This window comes from Nelumbo lutea, chromosome 8 (assembly GCF_056320005.1).
Source record: "Nelumbo lutea isolate HS-2025 chromosome 8, American lotus-T2T, whole genome shotgun sequence".
Classification (NCBI taxonomy): domain Eukaryota; kingdom Viridiplantae; phylum Streptophyta; class Magnoliopsida; order Proteales; family Nelumbonaceae; genus Nelumbo; species Nelumbo lutea.
This window is the reverse complement of record NC_142691.1, coordinates 30,030,929-30,053,995: the sequence shown is the minus strand read 5'-3', so window position 1 is coordinate 30,053,995 and position 23,067 is coordinate 30,030,929. Positions and strand designations below refer to the sequence as shown.

General features: G+C 36.4%; 1 protein-coding gene and 1 non-coding gene across 2 annotated transcripts; both read left to right on the top strand.

Annotated features, from left to right (window-relative positions):
* The first annotated feature begins 5,366 nt into the window (after positions 1–5,366).
* On the top strand, positions 5,367–5,438 carry TRNAG-UCC (transfer RNA glycine (anticodon UCC)). The gene has a single exon. It is a non-coding gene; the product is annotated as a tRNA-Gly (tRNA).
* Positions 5,439–5,525: 87 nt separating this feature from the next.
* On the top strand, positions 5,526–22,076 carry SCY1 (SECY homolog 1). Its single transcript, XM_088957971.1, has 8 exons — positions 5,526–5,857; positions 7,524–7,681; positions 7,785–8,170; positions 9,245–9,544; positions 10,245–10,334; positions 19,437–19,560; positions 20,176–20,339; positions 21,579–22,076. Exons 1-8 carry the CDS (start codon positions 5,685–5,687, stop codon positions 21,810–21,812), a joined length of 1,629 nt encoding a protein of 542 aa, XP_088814097.1. The 5' UTR covers positions 5,526–5,684; the 3' UTR covers positions 21,813–22,076.
* The last annotated feature ends 991 nt before the right edge of the window (positions 22,077–23,067 follow it).

Here is a 23,067-nt window from a genome sequence, read left to right as displayed (position 1 = left end):
AAAAACAACTACCAATTTTGATTTATTTACCTTTAAACCAGAGTAGTCATTAAACTTTTGCAATACCTAATTATATTGTGACATTGGATCGAATCCACCTTTGCAAAAAGAACATAATCATTAGCATATAACAAATGTGTAAACGTCAGGCCTCTATAGCTTATATTTAAACTTACTAAACCAATTTCCTTAATGGCCATTTGCAATTAATATGTCAAGCATTGCCATAACAACACAGATAAAAGGATATAAGGATAGGGGGTCTCATAAGCTCAAGCCATTATTTGGTTGAATGTAACCACACATTGTTCCATTCAAGAGCAAAGAATATGAAATTGAGGTTAAACAAAGCCATCATAACCTTCATCCAAAGGGTTGCAAAATCCATAATCTATGAAGATTTCTCCTAAAGGTCCCAATTAATGTTGTCATATGTTTTATTCATATCCAACTTAATTGCCTTGGAATTAACCTTCCCTTTTTTTTCTTTCTCTTTAAACAATAAAACACCTTAGATGAAGGAAAAAAGACTAACAGAAAAAAATGAACTTCCTACCTTAGCAAATCCAAGAAGGGGAGAAATCAACCTAAAAACTAGGGCTTTACAAGGCTTGCATCTCCAACGAATCGAAAGAGCAAGAGATGCTACACTCAATGAGCATTTTACTTGCATGCTATTTGTATGTGCGTATGTATGTTTATTTGCAACAATTGGATTTTGTCTTAATTGGGTCAGAATAAGTTAACTTAGAACTTGACCTTTTAATAATAGAGTCTAAAATATATCAAGTCCCATGTAAAAGGGTCAAAAAAGGTGGTTGAAAGGTAGATCTTTCAACAACCCAATAGACAAGAAGATGCATTAAGCTTTTGGAGTCTTGTTTTTAAATATGAATACTATTTAGTTCACGTCATGGTCTACCAGGCCATTAAAAATAGCTGGGAAGGCCATTTTCAGTGCGTAAAGACCAAAAGATTCATTTGAAACTTCTCGATTTTTTGCTTTTTCAATATTTCCATGCACTCGTTTTTATGTCTTTTGAGTTACACAATATCAAACAGGAAAAGACCATTTTTTGGTCTTTTAAGATCTCCACAAACTGAAAAATGTGCCAAACACCACTTTAGAGTTTAGACAATGGATAGACTACACATCATGGACTAGACCTAGGAATTTCCATAAACTAAAATGGATCAAAATTCCCTTCTCAATAGTGCACATGCATATAGAACCTCAATAGAATAGGGATGTCCATCACAATAGAGATGGATTTTTATCAATTCTCTAAGTTTTCAAATCACGTAGTTTGCTCCATTTCCTAATAGAAATAGGGCCGAACTTGGCCCAAAACCAACTTGAAAAGATAAAGATGGGTTAGGATTGAAGCCTTATGCGTTAATAATACTGAAGTGAAAGAACTGGACCAAGCTGAGCACAACCCAATCCCATCAGACATGAGAGGATCTTACTCAGACAAGTGGCATCTTATTTTCTCAATAAAGAGCATCTCAAAAGAGTGGTTATTCCCACTCTCAAGGAAAATAAATCCTACAAGGTGCCAACCAGATGGTTGGTAAGGTCTCATTCTGGTCATAGCAGAGACTTGGGATCAAATTCCACTTGCACCTAGGTTGATAAGGTCTCCCACTGGTTGATGTTAGTTCATGCAAAAGCTTTTCATCAGTTACTACCAAAAGAAAATATATGTATTCAATAGATAAGAAAGAGTTATTATGTAAAACGTACTATTTTGAGTAGGAAAGGAAAAAGAGCCAACTTTCATTCAACAACAAAATCTAGGTTTACATTAGCCTCTAAAGAAGACTTTTCAGATAGAACTAAACGAGAAATGCAAGAGGGTGTATCTCCAGCCCAAATGAAATGGCCAGCTAGACCAAATTTAGCAAGTTTGCGCAATACGATTGAAATCCCTCTTGACATGGCAAAGAGCTGCCTATAGTGTACAGTCCATAATATAAGTGTGAATGGGACCAAGGAGGGGGGGGGGGATGAATCCTCCTACAAGCACTGGATAGGAACTAGCCAATTTGAGACCAGAAAGTAGAGCCTCTGCTTCACTTGCAAATGTGGAGCAAAGAAGAATAGTGGTTGCCAAACTAGCCACATGATTACCATAGGAATCATGACATATTACGCCAACCAGTGGGGGAAGCCAATTGCAGTAAAACTATTTAACTGCATTTTTAGTTGCAACATCTTTTCATATGAATCATTTTCTAAGGCTATGTTTGGTTTGAAAGAAAAAGTAGGGAACGGAAGGGAAAGGTAAGAAAACCTTACAGAAAAATTGGAATAGAAATTAAGAAACCAAGTGAGCATCTTTCTCTCTTACATGATTTTCTTATTTGCAGCATCTTCTCATTTGAAATTTGAATAATTTAATTTTTTCTTTATATATCAGATTTTTTTCTTCATGCAAGTGGTTGAGTGTTTCTAAGAGATTGCTTGGCTTCATGAATAACAGATTTGGAATAGAAACTGTTACATGAATATCTTTCTCTGTCTTGCATTTTTTTCTTTTGTTTTAAAATGTGTTTTCTTGCGGCAAAATTAAACTTGATCGGATGCTAATTTGGGTGTTTCATGGCCATAACTAAGGTTGTGTTTGGTTTGTAAAGGTTTTCCTACATTTTCCTTTCTTTTCCTATATTTTCATTCAAATCAAATATAGCGTAAAAGAAGTCTTCCGTGTAACGTGCATACACAATCTTTTTTTTTTTTTGAAAAATCAATTTAAAAGATTTTGAGTGAGTACTCCAAGCTTGAAATAACCCATTTTCACAGAATTAAATCCAAGAAGAATATCTGGAATTAGTCTGAACCCAATATCATAGAATTAAAATTAAGACTTGATCAAGCCCTCCATTGGCATTGCTCATGGAATTAAATTCGTTGAACAGAGGTACGTAGCATCAAAATTAATTTACCATTCTTAATTAATGGAACAGTTTTTTTATATCGTCATTAACTTGGCAGAAATGAGTCCAATTAATCACTGGTTTTCAACATCTACAACCCCATTATTATTTATGACCTTTGTTTTTCGTTATACGACTAGCGAGAAACCCGTTTAAAAACACTTCAGTGAAGAAGACAAAAATGGATTTAGTTGTGACCCATTTTGACTGTACAGTGTATGGACACAAACAAATTCACCCATTGTCCTACCTATACATAACACGAGCTATTCAATTCAATTACATTGATTTAATTAACCTACTTTCCTTCATTATTGAATTCATTTACACAACTAATAAACTGATAAGAGAAAAAAATTATTCAATTATTAATAAAAATGATTAAATAATTCAAAGCATTCTTAAATAATTAATAGATTAAGAAATGCACTATAATATGATTAAAAAAGTAAAGTTGATTATTCACTATAGAATAGATAATTAAATAATAAAATTGATTAAGTAATTACTAACTAAAAATTACATTAACAAGAAAAATATCAAATAATTTAATTAAATTAAATAAGAAATCGATTAGGTAATTAAAATGACTAATTCAATAAGAAAGTTATTGAAAAATTAATAAAATGCTTAAAAATTAAAAAATTGATTAAAGGAAAATTGGCTAAATAATTAAAAATGACTAATTGAAAAAGAAAATGCAATATATGTAAAAATGGTTAAATATTAAAAGATGACAAGATAATGAATAGATATGAAAACATTGATAAATATTAGCGATTAATAAGGGTAAATTTCCCCGTAATTAGATCAAATATACTCATACCCTACTAATACAATTCATTAGATTTTTTAAATTTATTTTTGCTTAATTAGTAAAAGTTCAGTATAATCTACTATAGTAATTTTAAATTCATTTTGAAGTATAAAAAACTAATAAAAGTTAAAACACATTTATATAATAATAACTGATAAAAATTAAAATATATTTAAATTCCACTTAGATAATAAAAATTAGGGTTTGACTATGATATGAAAAAGATATGATATATGAAAAACATCTAACCAGTCAACTGGAATCATAAACGTGGTAGCCAATCAAGTGTTATTTATCAAAATTCATGGGTGGGTTTTGATTGGTCAAAAATCTTCCCATACCATATATTTTCTGCATCATAGATTTTCCCTAAAAATTAACACAAATTTATTAGATAACAATAAAAATTAATAATCTTTAACAAAAATAAATGAAAATTAATCTAACAATATATAACCAAAAAATATTGGTTGGATTGGACTTATGAATGTCATGTGGCTCATGCCTGAACTTTTGTTAACGAAGGCCTATTCATTGTACTCCACAAAATAAATCAGATTTACGTTTTTTTAAATCAAATAAGAAACTCAAATTAGATATATCAAATAAATAGTTGATCTTAAATTAATAAAATGATTTACATAAGGTGTAGTTTCCCCGTACTTAATACTAGGGTCATTCTCTAGTTAATAAAGGTGTATCTTCCATGGAATTTAGCTTTTATTTGTTTTTCTGATTTGTGGGAACGTGCTAGCACCTGTCTTGTATTGCCCCTTTTGATTTAAAAAAAAAAAAAACTAAAGCGAAAGAATATGACCAACCTGAACACAACCTAAGCACAAGCCAATCCCAACCGAACTTGATTAAGGTTGACCTCAACCCATCCATGATCCAACCCGCCCTAAACTTGCATCCCCAAGTGGAATAGAATTCGGGAGGTAAGCGAATGGATGAATAGATTACAAATCTCTTAATTATGAAGAGATGGGGGATGAAAATGCTACATGGGTAAATTCATAAAACTTCTAATGAACCAGAATGAAATGATCTCATAAATATGAATTAAGCTTTTGTCAGAAAAGCGTTTGTAGTCCAACGGTTAAGATAATTGCCTTCCAAGTAATAGACCCGGGTTCAACGCTCTCTCTCTCTGTCTGGAATAAAATTGTGACAAAGACGAAGAAAAAGAAGAATTAGAAGTTGAAGACAAAATCAAAGTAAGAGAACATATATCAACATTGAACTGTGAGTTCAGTAAACAATGGCTCACACTACAATTCTTCTTCTTCTAATTTTACTTTGTATATCCTCACAATTGATAATGGAGACATGCTTAAAAATGATGGAGCCCATTAAGGATCCTTTCAATTAAAAGTTAAAAACCAACCCTAGCAAAGGCTACAACCAGCCACAGACTTCTACCAACCACACTAAAAGGCCAATCCATCTTTAGCCCTTGATTAACATCTGCATTAAGCTGATCAGACCATTACAGAGACTATAAGATGTAAGAGTTGTGTCAACAGACATTTAAAGACAGAAAACTTCGTAGTCCAGCCAATCATCGCAACCAATTATCAAAATATTATTTATTATTCATGTCAGCAAAGCGTTTGTAGTCCAACGGTTAGGATAATTGCCTTCCAAGCAATAGACCCGGGTTCGACTCCCGGCAAACGCATTTCTTCTTTATTTTTCAGGTCAGGACCATCTGATCTTTTCTTAGTTTTGCTTGATAACAACTAACAACCCCGAAGATTATATAATCCACCACATATTCATGTATTTGGTTGGAAGGATTCGAATCGGGCGGTCAAGGATTGGAACGTTGGTGCAGCGGGCCGTATAGAAATGGTTTTCCCAACAAAAATTAATAGAAGAGAAGAGAAAGAACCCACTGGAGCGACGGTGAGAGTGAAGAGGGATAATGTTGTTAACGGTTAGTGAAGCTTCTTCGGTTATCTTCAATCTCTGTACGCTCTCTCGCTCTCCTAAAGCCTCTTCAAAGCCAAAACCGTGGCGTTCGGTTTGCAGAGCGAGCTTTGCTGTTAATAGAAAGCCCAAGAACCATCAATGGAATCTTGACCTTCCTTTCAACGGGTACCCTTTTTGGTCTTTCTTTAAGTTTATTTCTTCCATCTACTTTTTATGGCAATGGAATGGCTGTCTAAATTTCATCAGAAATTCGCATTGTTCCCATCTGGGTATTGAGATTTTTGTAAAATTTTGTTTGTTTATAGAGACTCAAATCTGGTTAGTGGGAAATTGATCTGGGTCCGAATATAACTTTCGAATTATTTCTGTTTTTTAGAGTCTGTCTGTTGTCTCTTTGCAGAACTTTCTATTGATCTGTATCTTTTATAATAGTCATATGAGTGTAGGATCATAATTCTCTATTATTCATCATGGTTCTTCCTTTGAGTGTGGACTGCTAGGTTCCTGTTAGTGGGTAGAGAAATTCCCACGTTTTGACACTGTTCTTGACAATTCAGTTCGTGTACTAGTTTTCTTCATGAGATTATTGGTTGTTGGGCTTTCTCGTTCTTTTAAAAGAAACTTGAATATAGTGATCAAGTATCCTGGTTTCTACTTTATCTATTCTTGTCTGCCCACTAATGATCTTCTTTGCTTGGTTGCAAAGAGTGCTTAGTCTTCTTCGTCGTAATTTCCAACGTGTACAAGAAACAGGAGGCATTAGTCAATTATTTTCTCCCCGCCCCACCCCTTTCGTCCTATAATTAATTTAATGCATGGAAGTAACAGAAAGTTCTGAAATCTCTATGGAAACTATTTGAATTTCGAGTTAAAGTCCACCCTATGTCCTCCTTGCTTCATTCCAGAGTTGCAGCAAGCAACTTAGGGACTTACTTATTGAAGGAGATTCGGAACTGGTAGTAGGGTGGCTGAAAAAAAGAATGGCTGCTTTGTGGTCCTACAGAAATGAAGTGAAAAAGTTCAGGTGGTTGAAAAGAGATGTGGAGCTGAGAGTACAAAGGATCCCAAGGACAGCCAATAGCATGGCTGATGCGGTAGCAAAACAAGGGGCAGGGAGATACCAAATGTTTTGGGCACAGTTGTAAGCTTAAGAAAATGAGAGAGTGGTGACAAGACTCTTTATTTCTAAGATGGTGTTTCATGTTTGTATGTGTGTATATTTAATAAAATTGATGGCTATTTATCAAAAACACACAATAAAAAGGGAACCATTCTCACACCTTTGCACAGTATTAGGAGGAAGAGTCAAAGTCCATCCTTTGCGCAGTATTAGGAAGCTCTGAATCAATACAGTTCTTCCCCCTCCATGGAATTTCTTGTGGTGGGCAATTCAGAGCTGTAATAGTAGTCTTGTTATCTGACTCAATGATCAATGGACCTAAGTTGTTTTAAAGGGAAAAGTGACCGTTTCACACAGTTTCTGCCTATGTATCCTCCATTAAGATACCTTCCACAGATGCTGCTTAGCTGCCAAGAAAAAACAAACTTCTGTACTCCGTATTAGGTCAAATAATAGAAAGGGTTAATAATGTTTCTTCACATCAAAGTATTACAGATTTTCAGCATCCAAACCAGGATAACTACTATGAGAAATATATTATACCGGTTATATTTGAAGGATGTTTGGTGTTCTTGTTTGTATGTAAGAGATAATTTTCAGGGTTTCTTCCCTCAGTTTATCACTAGAAAATTTTAGGTATGTAAGAGATAATTTTACTTTCAATTTGTGGTTGTAATTTTTCTCCACTTACTAATGTAAGCTCCTTCTCAGTTGTGATAGCACAGTTTTTGATCCATTGGGTGTCCATCCAGATGCATCTCCAGGGTTTATTGCTCCATGGGAAAGTTTTCAAGATTTGTTTTTGCAAAGATCTGAGAGCACATCAGGTACAAGAAAGGAGAAATCTTCCTCAGCTAGGGGAGTGGCAGGTTTGGAATTTTAGCCACAAAACTATGATATCCATAAATATCTCTAAGTTGAACAGTATACTTTTAGCTTTCAGCCCTTAACTAAGTTCTTTGACATTGGCAGCTGCGATTGAAGATAGTTCCATTGATTTTGGTGACTTTTTTAAAGGTCCTCTTCCAGGAAAGTTCCTCAAGTTGTTAGGGTATCTGGCTTTATCCCGCCTTGGAATATATGTACCTTTAGGTGGGGTCAACAGAGAGGCTTTCATTGGTAATTTGGATCAGAACAGTCTCTTGAGCACCTTGGATTCATTTTCTGGGGGAGGCATTGGTCGGTTGGGGATATGCTCCCTTGGAATAGTTCCTTTCATCAATGCACAGATTGTATTTCAGCTGCTTACTCAAATTTACCCCAAATTGCAAGAACTTCAGAAAAGAGAAGGCGAAGCAGGAAGAAAGAAAGTTCTTCAGTATACCCGTTATGCTTCGGTTGGATTCGCTATAGTACAGGTAGCAAATTCTATTTTTTGGCAGTTAACAGTTCCCTGGCTTATTCGGACTGTCGGACATGATTTATACAGTTCATTTTCTGCACTTGCAAGTTGAAACTGAATAAAAATTTTGGTAGACTCCATACCCTTTTTACAAACTTCTGTGGAATGGACAGACTATTTTGAAAGTTGATATTCATAAGCCACAGAGAGAGAACTGGTATTGTACACAATTAATTGGAAAACATAGATTAATGCTGGGGGGGTGTTGAGCATTAACTTCTAAGATTTTAAAAGTGATAATGAAAATCCCTGGATCCTACAGTTTTAACAATTCATAGAAAACAACTAAACACTTCTGCATTTTTTAATTTATGTCAGATTTCTGGATGCACCATCTGATGGAAATTTATGTCAGTTATTTGAAGCTTTGCAGACAACTTTTTAATTATATTTCTCTAATTATTCATTTTACATGCACTCAAGTTTATATGCTATTTATTTACCAAAAAAAGTTTATATGCTATTTTCTTTACTTAGTTTATGTTAGTTTTCTGTTGATCTATCAAAAATGATGGATTTATAATCAACCAGAAAAAATCACATGAAATGATAAATCATTTATTGATGGAATTACAGCTGAAATTATTGGAATTATTTCTCCAATGAAGTGCATATTGTTTTCAATACTTAATATTGAAGAAAATTGAAGACAAAGTGCATATAGTGGCATTAAACTATAATTTCAAAGTATGGTGATTATTTTGGGAATTATTGGCAATAAAACAAGAATTACTCTTGTGACACTCTCAGGAGAAATCTGATTGAAAACAGAAACCTGGTTTGGGAGTTTTAGAATCTATAAATAGCCATGGAAGTCCCACTCCCTAGCCCTATGTAATTGGAAATAGTAAGCAAGCACCATCAATAGTGCTTCGGGAATAGGGAGTGAGTGATTGATGAGAAAACAATGTTTTTGCAGGTCCTAGAGTGTGAAGATCATTGTCTGATTTGTCAACACCATCCCAGGCATTCCTATCTTTATGTTCATGTCTTAACTTTTCTAGTAATTGCTTTCTGGTTTCCATGACAGGCTATTGGTCAAGTACTTTACTTGCGTCCCTATGTCAATGACTTCAGTACACAGTGGGTGCTATCATCAGTAACACTATTGACACTTGGTTCAGTACTCACAACTTACATTGGAGAGCGGATATCTGACCTGAAACTAGGGAATGGGACATCTCTTTTGATCTTCACAAACATTCTGTCATACTTACCAGCAACATTTGGTAGGACTGTCGCACAGGCATTTCAGGATGGGAACTATATTGGACTTGTTACCATTGTCCTTTCTTTTTTCCTACTAGTCCTCGGTATTGTATATGTTCAGGTAATTTCTACTTGGTTCAACATTATTTGGTGGAAAGATGGGTTGTGTTAAGTGTTAACCTATGATACCTGTACACATTATATTATTCCAAGACCTGTTTTGAACATGACACAACATAGTTATGGATATGAGATGTCTCAGATCTGCCAAATTCATCTCTGTTTTTTCTCTGATTCCAAGTTTTGATGGATTGTGTACAGATCCACTTAAGTTGGATATGGACCCTATATAAACTATTAATTGATATGACTAAAATAAATATTGAATTAGAAGATGAAGCTTGTATTTATAGTTTTATAGAATTCTCAGCCAAGAATTCCCCTTAAACTTCATAAAATGTGGACTTCTATGTTATGGGGTTTAATTAATCATATTACATTCTGGTTAACTTTTTTCTGTACTGTGTTCTTGATGTTTCCCTTTTTGCATATCAGTGATGGACTGCACCTGAATTAAAATAGCACACTTACATGATTCTAGATTTAATATCCAATTCTCAATGTATGGTGTCCATAATTCATAAAAAAATGTATAATTTGTCCATATATGATTACTGGTTGTTAGATTAGATTTAGATGAGTTCCAATATCCAACATTTTGAGGTTGAACGAAATTGATTCCTAGAAAAATGCACACACCCAACACCTGCACCAAGTCCATCTAATACAGGTATTAATATTTGTGTCAAAATATATTTCAGGAAGCTGAGAGGAAAATCCCAATAAACTATGCTCTAAGATACAGCAGCAGAAGTGGGGGTCTACAGAAATCTGCTTATCTTCCTTTTAAGGTTTGTAAACCAAGTCTTTGTTGCATGACAATTCCTTTTCTCTAGTTTTGGCATTCTGATGCAAGGGAATTCCCTACTTAATCCCTATTAATACTGATCCATATATATATAAATATATATATATAGAACTAAACGGCTTATTACAAACTGATAAAAGAAAAGTTCAAAGGAAACTCTGGATTGCAATCATCATCTAACATATCTTGAACTTCTACTTTTGATTATAAGATGCACTTCTGTTACTTCATTTATCTGTTGGGACATTTTAATATGCCAGGCCACATGGAATTATTATGTCCAAACCAGTGTTGCATGGACAATGACATGGTAATCAGAATTTGACACATCCCCAAGAGCCTGACTCAACAAGATGAGAAAATATGGATTTGCAGATACATCTATGGAAAAGGTATATACTGTTAAAAGGAACCTTTAAATGGAAGTGTCCTTAAGAAACCGTGGAGTGTCGGACTCAACGTGTGTGCAGTACAGACACATCGTCCATTTAGGAGAATCCATGCAACACTGATCCAAACACATCTTTTATGATGCAACACATTAATCTCAAGTTGTCACCTGATTTCCAAATTCCGCATAAACAGACAAGTCTTGAGGAGTATGTCAAAATCCTAATAACATGGAGGGAGCTTCTGGTTCCAAGGAGATCAAGACTTTTGCATTCTAACTTTGATTTCTTTAAGAGGTAATAAATCAATGGATGAGATTGCATATGAGGACTTCCTGGTGAGGAGATGCATGCAGTGGTAGTTCAAGCTATAAGAGAAATTGAAAATCTAGAAGTCTTCAAAAGGGGGGATAAGCTTCAAATTAAGGCATCTATTGAGGAGGATAATTTGGTATTTGTGCACAAACCAATTGGTCCAAGGACATCAATCAAAGTAGGTAAGGCAGTAATTCATCAAAAAAAGTAGGTAAGGCAGTTGTGAATTTGCAATAGAAGGCCAACTAGTAATTTCAGACAGTATTAAAGGTGAGTGGGCATTTGGTACCAACTCTTTAGTACTATTCTACTTTTGAGTGTGTCTAAGATGGTTGTTGGGTCACCGGAGGTAGTTTCTTGAAATTTCAAAGATAATTTAAAAGATATTATGGTAAAATAAGCCTAAGGGTTGATACTATAAATGGATTCTAGGACATATTTCTGTCTTTGTATATGGAAGTATGATTGGGGAATGCCAGGGGTTTTCTTACTGTAAAGGTATGTGCAGAAGAAGGGAGAAAGGTTAAGAAGAAGGCTCATTAATCTCTTGGAAAGTGGATTGGGGACATTCAATGTTGAAGATGAAAATCAGCAATTATGTTCAGAAATTGACCCTTATTGTTTGAAATGAGGTGTTGATGATTGATCACAAGAAGATTATATGTGAAATTTGATCAGATGGGCTGAGCCAGAGTATATTAGGGCCATAAGGCAGGGTTGGCCTTATTTTAGTTGATAATAGGAAATATTGGCCCATCTGGCACTCAGTACAGGTCATAAAACCAAATCTATCAGGCTTTCCAGTTAGGCGGTTATAAAATGATTTCGTTCTTTTTTGAAAAGTAAGCCTTTTCATGAAATTGAGTTGCATGTTGTTAGCTTGTATGATCCATGGGCTTCGGTTTGACTTTGCTGGTTACACAGTGGAAGACATTAACAGAAAAACAGAAATACCTTTCAGATCATCTCCTCTTCCCTTGCCTAGTTCCGCCAGGTTGTCCTTGACTGTTAGTGCAGAGCTCACTTTGAAATTCAATGGAAGACTCTGGGAACTCAGGCCCAGGTATTGTTGGTGGTGTTTTTGTTACAAATCTGGATAATGCCAGGTAGGCTTACAGAGGACCAATAGAGGAGTCTAGCTCGGTGAAGGCGGAAATTTTGGCAGCTCTTGCTAGGCTGAGAATAGAAAAACAGAACGGGTTTACTAATTTACTTGTAGCAGGCAACTCAGTGAATACTATCAAGTGGTTGGATAGGACTAGTGCAGGCCTTTGGAGGTTGGTGCACTATCTTGCAGAAGCAAGGGACCTGGTCTTCACTCGTAGTTCTTCTCCCAAATGGATTCCAAGAGAACTTAATGCTGTTGCAGTCTTGCAGATAATTTGGCCAAATTTGGAGTTTACGGATCAGTCTTGTATAGCAACTCTTCTTTGCCCTGATTTTTGTTCAAGTTTTCTTGACTTTTGCCCCTGATTGTATAGTCTTCTTTTGTGCATATAAGTATATTAATATAAGGTGGTGATCTCACAAATAAAATTACATATTTGAATTTGTTTGTCTTCAGCAGTTCGAACCAGAAGAAGAAGAAGAAGGAGAAGTCAGTCGAACATGGTAGCCTAAACCCTACCATTCGACCATAATATGAATTAAGGGTTTAATTAAGTACAAAGACTAAACTGCCCCCACTTTAGTATGGGACAGGAAGTCTAATTAGAGCTGCCACATAAGCACATAACTTAAACTAACTGAAAAAGACTAATCTACCCCTCATTCGACTAACTCTAACAGAATTGATTATAATGATCTATATATAGTAACTAATCCGTTGACCTATTTAACATGAATGATCTGGGCATGGTATGCTTTCTCCAGGTTGTCCCCTTGAGCTTCTAAAGAGACCCGAGTATTTCCCAATTATTACAACCAAAAGTTTTGGTGAAGAAACAAATATCTTCATCCAATTCCTCCACTTTTGGCTAAAGTTCATTTTTTGAATAATGAAATCTAGGCAGCACCAATTGACATGGTCGTATGCTTTCTCCAGATCCACCTTGCACAAAATACCTGGCTTTCCTTCCCTTCTTCTAGAATCAATAACTTCATTAGCAATTAAAACACTGTCAAGAATCTGTCTTCCCCCAACAAAAGCACATTGATTTTCTGATATTACACTTCCTAAGATCTTCAATCTTTCGGCCAGCACCTTTGCAAGAAGCTTGTAGAAACTATTCAGCAAGCTTATAGGCCTGAAATCTTTAAGATTCACTGCTCCTTCCACTTTAGGAATTAAAGTGATAAAGGTGGCATTCATGCTTCTCACCAGCGATGCTGAATTGTGAAATTCCTGGAAAGCCTTTAGGACATCTTTTCTGATAACAGTCCAGCATTTCTTGTAAAACAAGTTTGTCAGTCCATCAGGCCCTGGAGATTTATCTATGTCTATTTTTTATAGTTATTTTAATGTTTTAAATGATAGAAGGCATCTTATCATATCATATGACAATTTGTCAATTAAAAATAATAATAAAAAAATTTCCATTGATTGAAACTCTTGATCTTTTTTTCATATAGTGAGTCTTGATACTTTGAACCTTGGTTTGTAGGAATATGTTAGTGTCGAGTATGTAGGGGTAATTTTGTCTTTATGCTTGTGTTTAGGTGCTGATGTGTAAGTTTATGTTAGATTTAATGTCCCTAACTTAAGTAGGGGCATATGTGACTTTTCCACATTATTTTAGTAATATAAAATACATCTGGTCGAATGGGAGAGTGAACTTTTTTCTCTCATTCGAACCAGAATCTTTTCTCCTTGTTTCTCTTCTGCTCTTCTCCTTTCTCTCTCTCTCTCTCCTTCTCTCTTCTCTCTCTCTTCCTTGACTGTTATCGGTCTAACAGGCAGACCGAACACTAACATGGTATCAGAGCTGAATCGAGCAAATCGGATCCGCCCAGAATTCTGTTATCTGCACACCCAGCCTAGGGTTTTCTCTTATTTTCTTCGCCATCAGCTAGAGATAAGGGACAGGGCTGAAAAGGAGTGATCGCCCTCTTCCCTTGGATGTTTCTATGCCTCCAGTTGTGGTGTTTGTGGTCGGTTGCTGCAGTTTCTAAGAAGCCCCCCCCTAATCGATGAAGAGAAGAGGGCTGATTCGTGTGGTGCAGTGGGTGTCTTGTGTGGTCTGATTTTCGGTGATCAAGTAAGAGGTTTTATGCATTTTTTTTTGTGTGAATTAAATGAGAAGTCTATCTCAGACTGTATGGTGGGATTTCAGATTGTAGTGTGCTAGGGTTTGTGCACCCTTCAGTGTGATTCAAAGGGGGGGTGTTCCTCAAACAATGCTGGGAAGTTTCAGGCAGTCGTGGAGTTGGGTTTGTGGTGTAAAGAGTGCAATTTGCAGCAGTAGTAAGTGCTGAAATCAGGGTGTAGTGTGATCTAGTGTGCAGTTTGCCGAATTCAGCAATATCAGAAGTCAACAATGGAAGACAATAGTGATAGCAAGACTAGTGTGATGGTCCCTACTGATTACCTGAATGTTCAAATGACCTCCATTAAGCTGAATGGAGAAAATTATGTACCTTGGGCCAAATCTGTATAAGTCTTTCTTAAGGCAAAGAAGGTGAAGCACATAAGGGGTGAAAAACCTTCCACCGATTCTCCTGAGTATGATGATTGGGAGCAGGCAAATGCACAGATCATCACATGCTTATGGAATATTATGGAACCCAAGATTAGTGTAAATTTCATGTTCCTTGATACTGCCAAAGAAGTGTGGGACCATGCTAAAAAGCTGTATTCGGGTCAAGACAACACAACTAGAGTATATCAGGTGTACCAAGAATACTTTTATCTACAATAGGGTAATCATAGTCTTGAGGAGTACTATGCTAGTATGAGAAACATTCGTAATGAATTGAATGTTTATCACCCCTTCACTTCTGATGTCAAAATTCGGCAACAACAGAGAGAACAACTTGATGTGACTCGGTTTTTGGTGGGGCTGAAATCTGAATATGAACCAGTGCAAGCTCAGATACTAGGAGGGACAGCTCTCCCTTCCTTAGAAGAGGTGTTTGCTCAACTCAGGAGGATTTCCATTGGATTTACTGAGAACCCTAATATTTCCGATAGATCAGCCCTAGCAGTATCTAGAGGTCGTGGTGTTAGAGGTGGACCTCGGGGAGCTAAGTCTAGCCGTAGTGGTAGTAGTGGACCGGCATATGGCCAGAGTGGTGGTAGTGAACCTACATATAACCATGGTGGTGGTCATACTTGAGGTCGAGATTCAAGGGGAGCCCGTGGCAGAGGACGTAGTTCGGGTCCAAGGAGGTCTACACACTGTGGTATGGATGGACATAACCATCAATTATTGCTATGACTTGCATGGTCCACCTTCAACTTGGGCCAATCATGTCGTGACCAGTGACAGTAGCTTCAAACAGGAGAGCCATTTGGCCGATCAGGTACCTCCTACATCCATAGATGTTGCTGGGAAGGAGATGATGAGTATTCCCCGTGATGAGTATGAGAGGTTAGTACAGACCACATCTCAGCAGAACACAGCCACTCTCGCACACTCAGATATGGTTTGTCTGGCATCCACACCCCATCCTTAGATTATTGATTCTGGAGCCTTCGATCACATGACTGGAACTCCAGGTGTGTTTTCTTACCTTTGTCATTGCTCAACATCACAATCTGTTACCCTTGCTAATGGCTCCGCATCCTCCATTTGTGGTGTTGGTAATGTTGACCTGGACCCTGTATCCCTATCCTCAGTTTTGTATGTCCCTAAATTTCCTTTTAATCTTATGTCTGTTAGTAAGTTGTCCAAGTCTCTTAATTGCTTCATTACCTTTTACCCCTCTTCGTGTGTTTTTCAGGATCTCAAGACGAGGATGAAGATTGGAGGAGGGCATGAAGTTGGGGATTTTATTATCTTGATGATGGTGGAAGTATGTCAATAGCTCTCCAATCGTCCCTCTCTCCTCTCCAGTGACACTATCGATTTGGTCATCCTTCACTGAAAGTTTTAAAGTCTTTGGTTCCTTCATTGAGTCATCTTTCTGTTTTGGATTGTGAGTCGTGTCAGTTGGGGAAACACCATCGTGTTCCCTTTAGTCCTAGAGTTGATAATCGTGTATTGAGTCCTTGTTCTTTGGTTCATTCAGATGTTTGGGGTCCTTATAAACTGATGTCATACAATGGATACAAATATTTTGTCATTTTTGTTGATGATTTTTCAAGGATGACGTGGCTCTATTTAATGAAAGAAGAAGTGAATTGTTTCCTATTTTCCAAAAGTGTTATGCTGAGATTCGCAACCAATTTGGTGTTCACATTAAAATTTTTCGTTCTAATAATGGCCATGAATATCTCTCTTCATCATTTCAGGACTACCTAGACCAACATGGCATTATCCAGACTTCATGTACCTACACCCCACAACAAAACGGGGTGGCTGAGAGAAAGAATCGTCACCCCTTGGAAACAGCTCGGTCCCTCATGCATCACATGAATGTTCCCAAATCCTTTTAAAGTGATGCAGTGCTTACTTCCTGCTTCTTGGTTAACCGGATGCCCACGTCTATCCTTGATGGTCATTCCCCATTCACCACATTGTTTCCTACCTTGTCTTCGTTTCCTCTCTCTCCTCGAGATTTTGGCTATGTTTGTTTTGTTCATAATCTGGGGCCAGGAATGGACAAGTTAGACGCGCAGTCTATTAAGTGCATCTTCCTTGGCTATTCCCAAACTCAGAAAGGGTATAAGTGTTATACCCTAGCTCTCGACGTTCCTTTGTATGTGTTGATGTTACTTTCTTTGAGTCTACTCCATTCTTCTTGGGGTCCGGTGATGTTTCTTCCTCCTCATCACCTCCTCCCCTTCCTCTTCCAGTTGTGGACTTTGTTCCTCTTGTTCTCGCAGTGACCAAGTCTTTGCCTCCGGTGCCACCACCTGTTGAACGACCACCAATCCATCACGTGTATACACATCGCCCACATGTATCGGCGCCTCCTCCAGCTTCATCATCGTCGACAGATCCGACAGCCGTTACCACACCAGCCCCAACCCCAGTATCTGATCTTGATCTTCCCATTTCCTTGCAAAAAGGTAAGCGCAGTTGTACCCTTCATCCTATTTCTAATTATGTTTCACTGACTCACCTTTCCACTTCCCATCGCTAGTTTATCTCTTTGTTATCCTCTGTTGTTATACCTAAGGATGTCCAGGAAGCCCTTGCCTCTCCAGGATGGTGTCGTGCGATGGAAGAAGAACTCTCAGCTCTGGCTCATAATCATACATGGGAACTCACCACTCTTCCTCCTAATAAGCAGGTTGTTGGCTGTAAGTAGGTTTATACAGTTAAGTACTTACCTGATGGTAGTGTAGAGTGGTTGAAAGCTAGATTGGTTGCCAAAGGGTATTCCCAAACCTATGGTATTGATTACACAGAGACTTTCTCCCCGGTTGCTAAGATTGGTTCAGTCCATGTTGTGATTTATCTTGTTGTGATGTATGATTGGCCCCTCTATCAACTTGATATCAAGAATGCCTTCTTGCATGGTGATCTACTCAAGGAGGTCTATATGGAGCAACCACCGGGGTTTGTTGCTCAGGGGGAGGATGGTAAGGTGTGCCAGCTACTAAAGGCCATTTATGGGCTTAAACAATCTCCTCGATCATGGTTTGGCAGATTTAGTGAGGTAGTAAAGAAGTTTGGTATGAAACAGTGCCAAGTTGACCATTTCGTCTTCAGTCTTGACTCTTAGGCAGGGAAGATCCTATTAGTGGTGTATGTAGATGATATTGTCATTACCGGGAATGATAAAATGGGCATTGACAGGTTGAAGATCTTTCTGCAGGACCATTTTCAAACAAAGGACCTTGGTAAATTGAAGTATTTCTTGGGGATAGAAGTAGCAAGGTCCAAGCATGGTATTAACTTGTGTCAGAGGAAATATGCTATTGATTTGCTTGAAGAAACAGGTTTGTTAGGTGCTAAACCAGTTGAAACTCCTATGGAAACAAACACTAAGTTGAGCAATGATATGGGCGCAGTGTTTGAAGACCCTAGCAGATACTGGTGGCTGGTAGGTAAACTAAACTACCTAACCATCACTCGGCCAAACATTTCATTCGCAGTTAGTGTGGTAAGTCAGTTCATGCAGAAACCTCTAGTTCCACATTGGGATGCGATTATAAGGATTGTGAGGTATTTAAAGGGGGCTCCTAGTCGCGATTTGATATACAGAAGTGGTGGAAAACTTAAAATAGAAGGATATGCTAATGTTGATTGGGCCGGTTTTGTATCTGATAGGAGATCTACCATAGGCTATTGCACTTTTTTTTGGGGTAATCTAGTGACATGGAAAAGCAAGAAATAGACAGTTGTGGCAAGAAGCAGTGCAGAGGCAAAATATAGAGCTATGGCATATACTACTTGTGAATTAGTGTGGCTAAGGAACCTTCTACAGGAGATGAAATACACTGTTGATACTCCAATGAAGCTCTACTGTGACAATCAGGCTGCAGTTCACATTTCCTCTAATCTGGTGTTTCATGAGAGAACCAAACACATAGAGGTTGACTGTCACTTTGTTAGAGAGAAGGTGCTGAGTGGAGTGATAGACACTGCATATGTCAACATAGGTAACCAGTGGGCAGATTTGTTTACTAAAGGGTTGAGTCGGGGGAGAGTGGACTACATATGTAATAAGCTGGGATTATATGATATATACTCTCCAGCTTGAGGGGGAGTGTTAGTGTCGAGTATGTAGGGGTAATTTTGTCTTTATGCTTGTATTTAGGTGCTGATGTGTAAGTTTATGTTAGATTTAATGCCCCTAACTTAAGTAGGGGCATATGTGACTTTTCCACATTATTTTAGTAATATGAAATACATCTGGCCGAATGGGAGAGTGAACTTTTTTCTCTCATTCGAACCAGAATCTTTTCTCCTTGTTTCTCTTCTGCTTTTCTCCTTTCTCTCTTTCTCTCCTTCTCTGTTCTCTCTCTCTTCCTTGACTGTTATCAGTCTAACAGGCAGACCGAACACTAACAGAATACAATGCGCTTTTTATAAATTTTTCTGAACATCTTCAGAATTGCAATTAAGAATTTGTATGATCGTTTTATGTAAATTGGATACTAAAATTGTTCCTTTTCAATGCGCAAAGGGACAAATTAGATAAATATTTCATAACTTTTTCTCAATATCTTCAGATTGCAATTAAGAATTTGTTTGACCTTTTCTATGTAAATTGGCTAGTAAAAATTGTTCCTTTTCAATGTTCAAAGGAACAAATTAGATAAATATTTCATCTTTTTTCTATATGAGTTGCGCATTTCCATTGTTAATCTAACAGCTCTGCTTATGCAGGTTAATAGTTCTGGAGTGATGCCAATAATATTTTCAACCTCATCATTAGCTCTTCCTGGTACTCTAGCACGTTTTACTGGTCTAGCTGCTTTGAAAAACGCTGCAGTTTCTTTAAATCCAGGAGGTAAATTCATAATAACTATTAAGAAGTTACTAGGGTATGTTAACACTATTAACAACTTTAGCTTATGATATTATGACTGAGATTTCAAATGAGGACAATACAAGATTCTTTATGACTTTTCTATTATAAGGTAACTTTTCTATTATAAGTTACCTATTATAAGGCAACTTTTCTATCCCAGCGACTTGAGTTTATTTACCTTAGGTTTGGTCAGTATTTATTGGTACTAAAGGAATGGATAACTTGGATAAAGGTTATGCCACATAGGGATGCAACTTGGGTGGGCTTTGGGTTGAGACTTTGTTAAAATTTGAATTGACCCAACCCAAGGTTCTGAGCCTGATGTGTAAATTCTTCAAATTGGGTATCGACTTGCACCCCTAATATATTATTGCCATGATTGGAGTGTTGGACTAAATTGACTTGATTGAACCTTTGACTATGAAAACAGAATTTTTATGAATACTATCTAGTTTCAGTACTAGACTCTATAGTTATGTCGCTCTTCCATACACACAATATGGTGAAGTAACATTGATTGGTCTTTTTTCTTTTATTTTTTGCTATAACTTTTGTAGTAGTCAAAATCCTAATCTAACTATTGAATTCTTATAGGTGCTCTCTATCTTCCTACCAATATACTACTAATAGCCTTCTTCAATTATTACTACACTTTCTTGCAATTGGATCCTGATGATGTAAGCGAACAGTTGAAGCGGCAAGGTGCATCTATCCCACTCATCAGGCCCGGGAAAAGCACAGCTGCATTTATTAAAACAGTAAGTCTTTGTTCAAAAAAAGGTCTTTCTCTTGTTACTAAAATATTGGGTTCTTAGTACCATGAAGGTTGTTGACACCAATGCCTAACATCAAAGGTATGGCATGCATAAATATGGGTCATTTCATTGTTGAGTTGCCTTGAAATAATATTTCATTTAACTGTACGGATTCTGGTGTTAGATGTTTAGATCCATCCAGATTGAATCATTAACTATTAGCCTATTTTCCTCCGACCTGTAACTCTAAATTGATACTCACACAGCATATTATCTAAAGTGGGGAAGGTAGCATAAGCATTTTGTCTTGCTCAACTGAGCAACATATTCTCCTTTTGATATAAAATTAGCAGTTTGCCATTTCTTGTAAAATGAGATATATGTATGCATTTTTGTTTACTTAACTGAAGACAAAATTGAAAACTAATATTGCAATATTTTTATTTTTAATATAAAATCCTGTTTTCCCCAAATCCAGCTTCTTAGCTTCTTAGAAATCTTATGATTTGAATTTCATTTCTTGGGGGAGGCAATAGACTATTTAACTCAAATTTACGGTTTGTGCAAAAGAATTTCTTTTGCCTTAGTTTAGTTTTATTACATTCTTAAGAATTTTGTCATCAAAATAATTAAGTTTATTTATACTAGCCGGCTGGATGAGGTGATTAACAGAATTGAAGGCTGGGTTTTCTTGAGTCGATGTCTCTAAAACGTTTTGAGCTGTTTGTCTGGTTTCTCATTTTGACAACTGTCTTGACTGAGCTCGGGCTTCTCCAACTGATTTTGTCTCTGTTGCAGCAGATGAGATTTGTATAGGATTGTTCAATGTTGTCTCAATGTATAGTTTTAGGTCTTCCCTTCTTTTATATAATGAAACTTTTTGCCTGTTTTTTTTTTTTAAAGAATCTTAAGCTTTGTACTCGACTCAGACTTAATCCCAACTATTTGGGGTCAGCTAGGTGAATCTTGTCCCACTATTGTGCTCTATGATGCAATAAACAATTCAGAATTCATATTTGATGGAGATGAAAAGCATCAATATCTTGAACAAAATAATGAAAAGAACAAATGGCTATTATAGGCTAGAGGGTGGAATCAAAACCAATCATAATAGCACTAATATAACTGGTAGACTCTAGTTGCTTAAACTTTTCTTAGCTGCTTCAGTTCAAATACTCGTTGAAACAAATGTACATTCTCACTATATTTTTTGTTTTTTTTTTTTTTTTTGTTTGAATGCAGGTCCTTAGCAGGATATCAGTTTTGGGTTCCGCATTTTTAGCAGTACTTGCTGCTGGTCCAGCTGTAGTTGAGCAAGTTACACACCTAACTGCATTTCGTGGGTTTGCTGGCACCTCTGTTCTCATTCTTGTTGGTTGTGCTACCGACACAGCAAGAAAAGTTCAAGCCGAAATTATATCTCAAAAGTACAAGAACATAGAGTTCTATGATCTGGATAAGTATGGCCCGCAATAAACTTTGCAGCTTATGGGTCCACATGGTTGTAAATTGCCATCTGAGGTTGGTATTTGATACAGATGCTGATGGATCCGTTTCCACATTGGAGGTGCAAAACCCGAATTCCTTTTTGCTTTTCTGATTTGCAGCTGTTGTACAAGTATTTTATTAGTTTGTTTTGATGTATATAATGTTCCAAACATATTCATTGGCATTGCACAAAGGAAAGTTTTGAATCACGTTTGGTGGCTTTCCTAAAGAAACTTGAAGATTTTATTAAAAGCGTATTTCCATTTTCCATTACAAAATTGCACTATAAAGCATGCACGCTACAACTAAGCACCTCTTCCACAATGATAAAGGGAATAGGAGATGGGGGGTTTCCCTACCAGTGAGTCAGTGACCTTTAGAAGACTTGGGGCCTATTATTTGTATTGAAGTACGAAAGTTGTAATAATTAATTTTAGAGATGTATTGGAGTTGGTAAATTTTTCTTGATTTTAAAGTCTGAAGATAGGAAATGTTGTTTTAAAATATGAATATTGTGTTCCAAAAAATGCCAATAGACCATTTTAATCTTGGATATGAGAAAGCTTATTTAACTATAAAATAAATAAATTAATTAATTAAATATAAGATAATTAATAAATAGTATATTTGATAAAAATCATAAACAATTAAATATTTTTAAAGAATTGTGCATTAATTAATGAATTAATTAATATCTATAAGTTTAAAATAAATAATTGCTTAATTATTAATTAACTATTATTATATAGTGCATACATTTATATCATGGCGAGTTTTAGACATTTTGAAAAGTAGTGGTGAGTTTAAGAAAAATGTTAAAAACTCTTGGTTGAGTTTTAGCAATTTCTCAAAGATGAATAACTTTTTTATAAGGTATTTCGTGGAAAACAAAAGGTGGAATCATAGGAAAACCAAAAGTAAAATAGTACATTGAAGTCTAAAGACGATTTTGGAACAAGTACTGAAACGGTATGGAGTATGGACGGACTTCGGTATTTAGCACTAAGAGGCATCAAATGGGGCCTCTAAGGCTATGTTTGGTTTGAAGCAAAATGTAGGGAAAGGAAAAGAAAGGAAGGGAAACCTTTACAAATATTCTATAGGTTTCCTTGCATTTCCTTTCCTTTCCCTACCTTTTCCTTCAAACCAAACATAGCCTTAAAGTACCTAAAGATGGAAAACCAGCAATTACACCATTCAAAGAAAACTCCATTCTAATCTATCATAGACTTTTATCATATTT

Bases quoted from the DNA above. Each gene is read 5' to 3' on its own strand.
- SCY1 (XM_088957971.1), top strand. From the start codon at position 5,685: ATGTTGTTAACGGTTAGTGAAGCTTCTTCGGTTATCTTCAATCTCTGT. The intron at 5,858-7,523 runs GTACCCTTTTTG...GCTCCTTCTCAG, and splicing joins CTTGACCTTCCTTTCAACGG to TTGTGATAGCACAGTTTTTG. The intron at 10,335-19,436 runs GTTTGTAAACCA...CTGCTTATGCAG, and splicing joins CTGCTTATCTTCCTTTTAAG to GTTAATAGTTCTGGAGTGAT.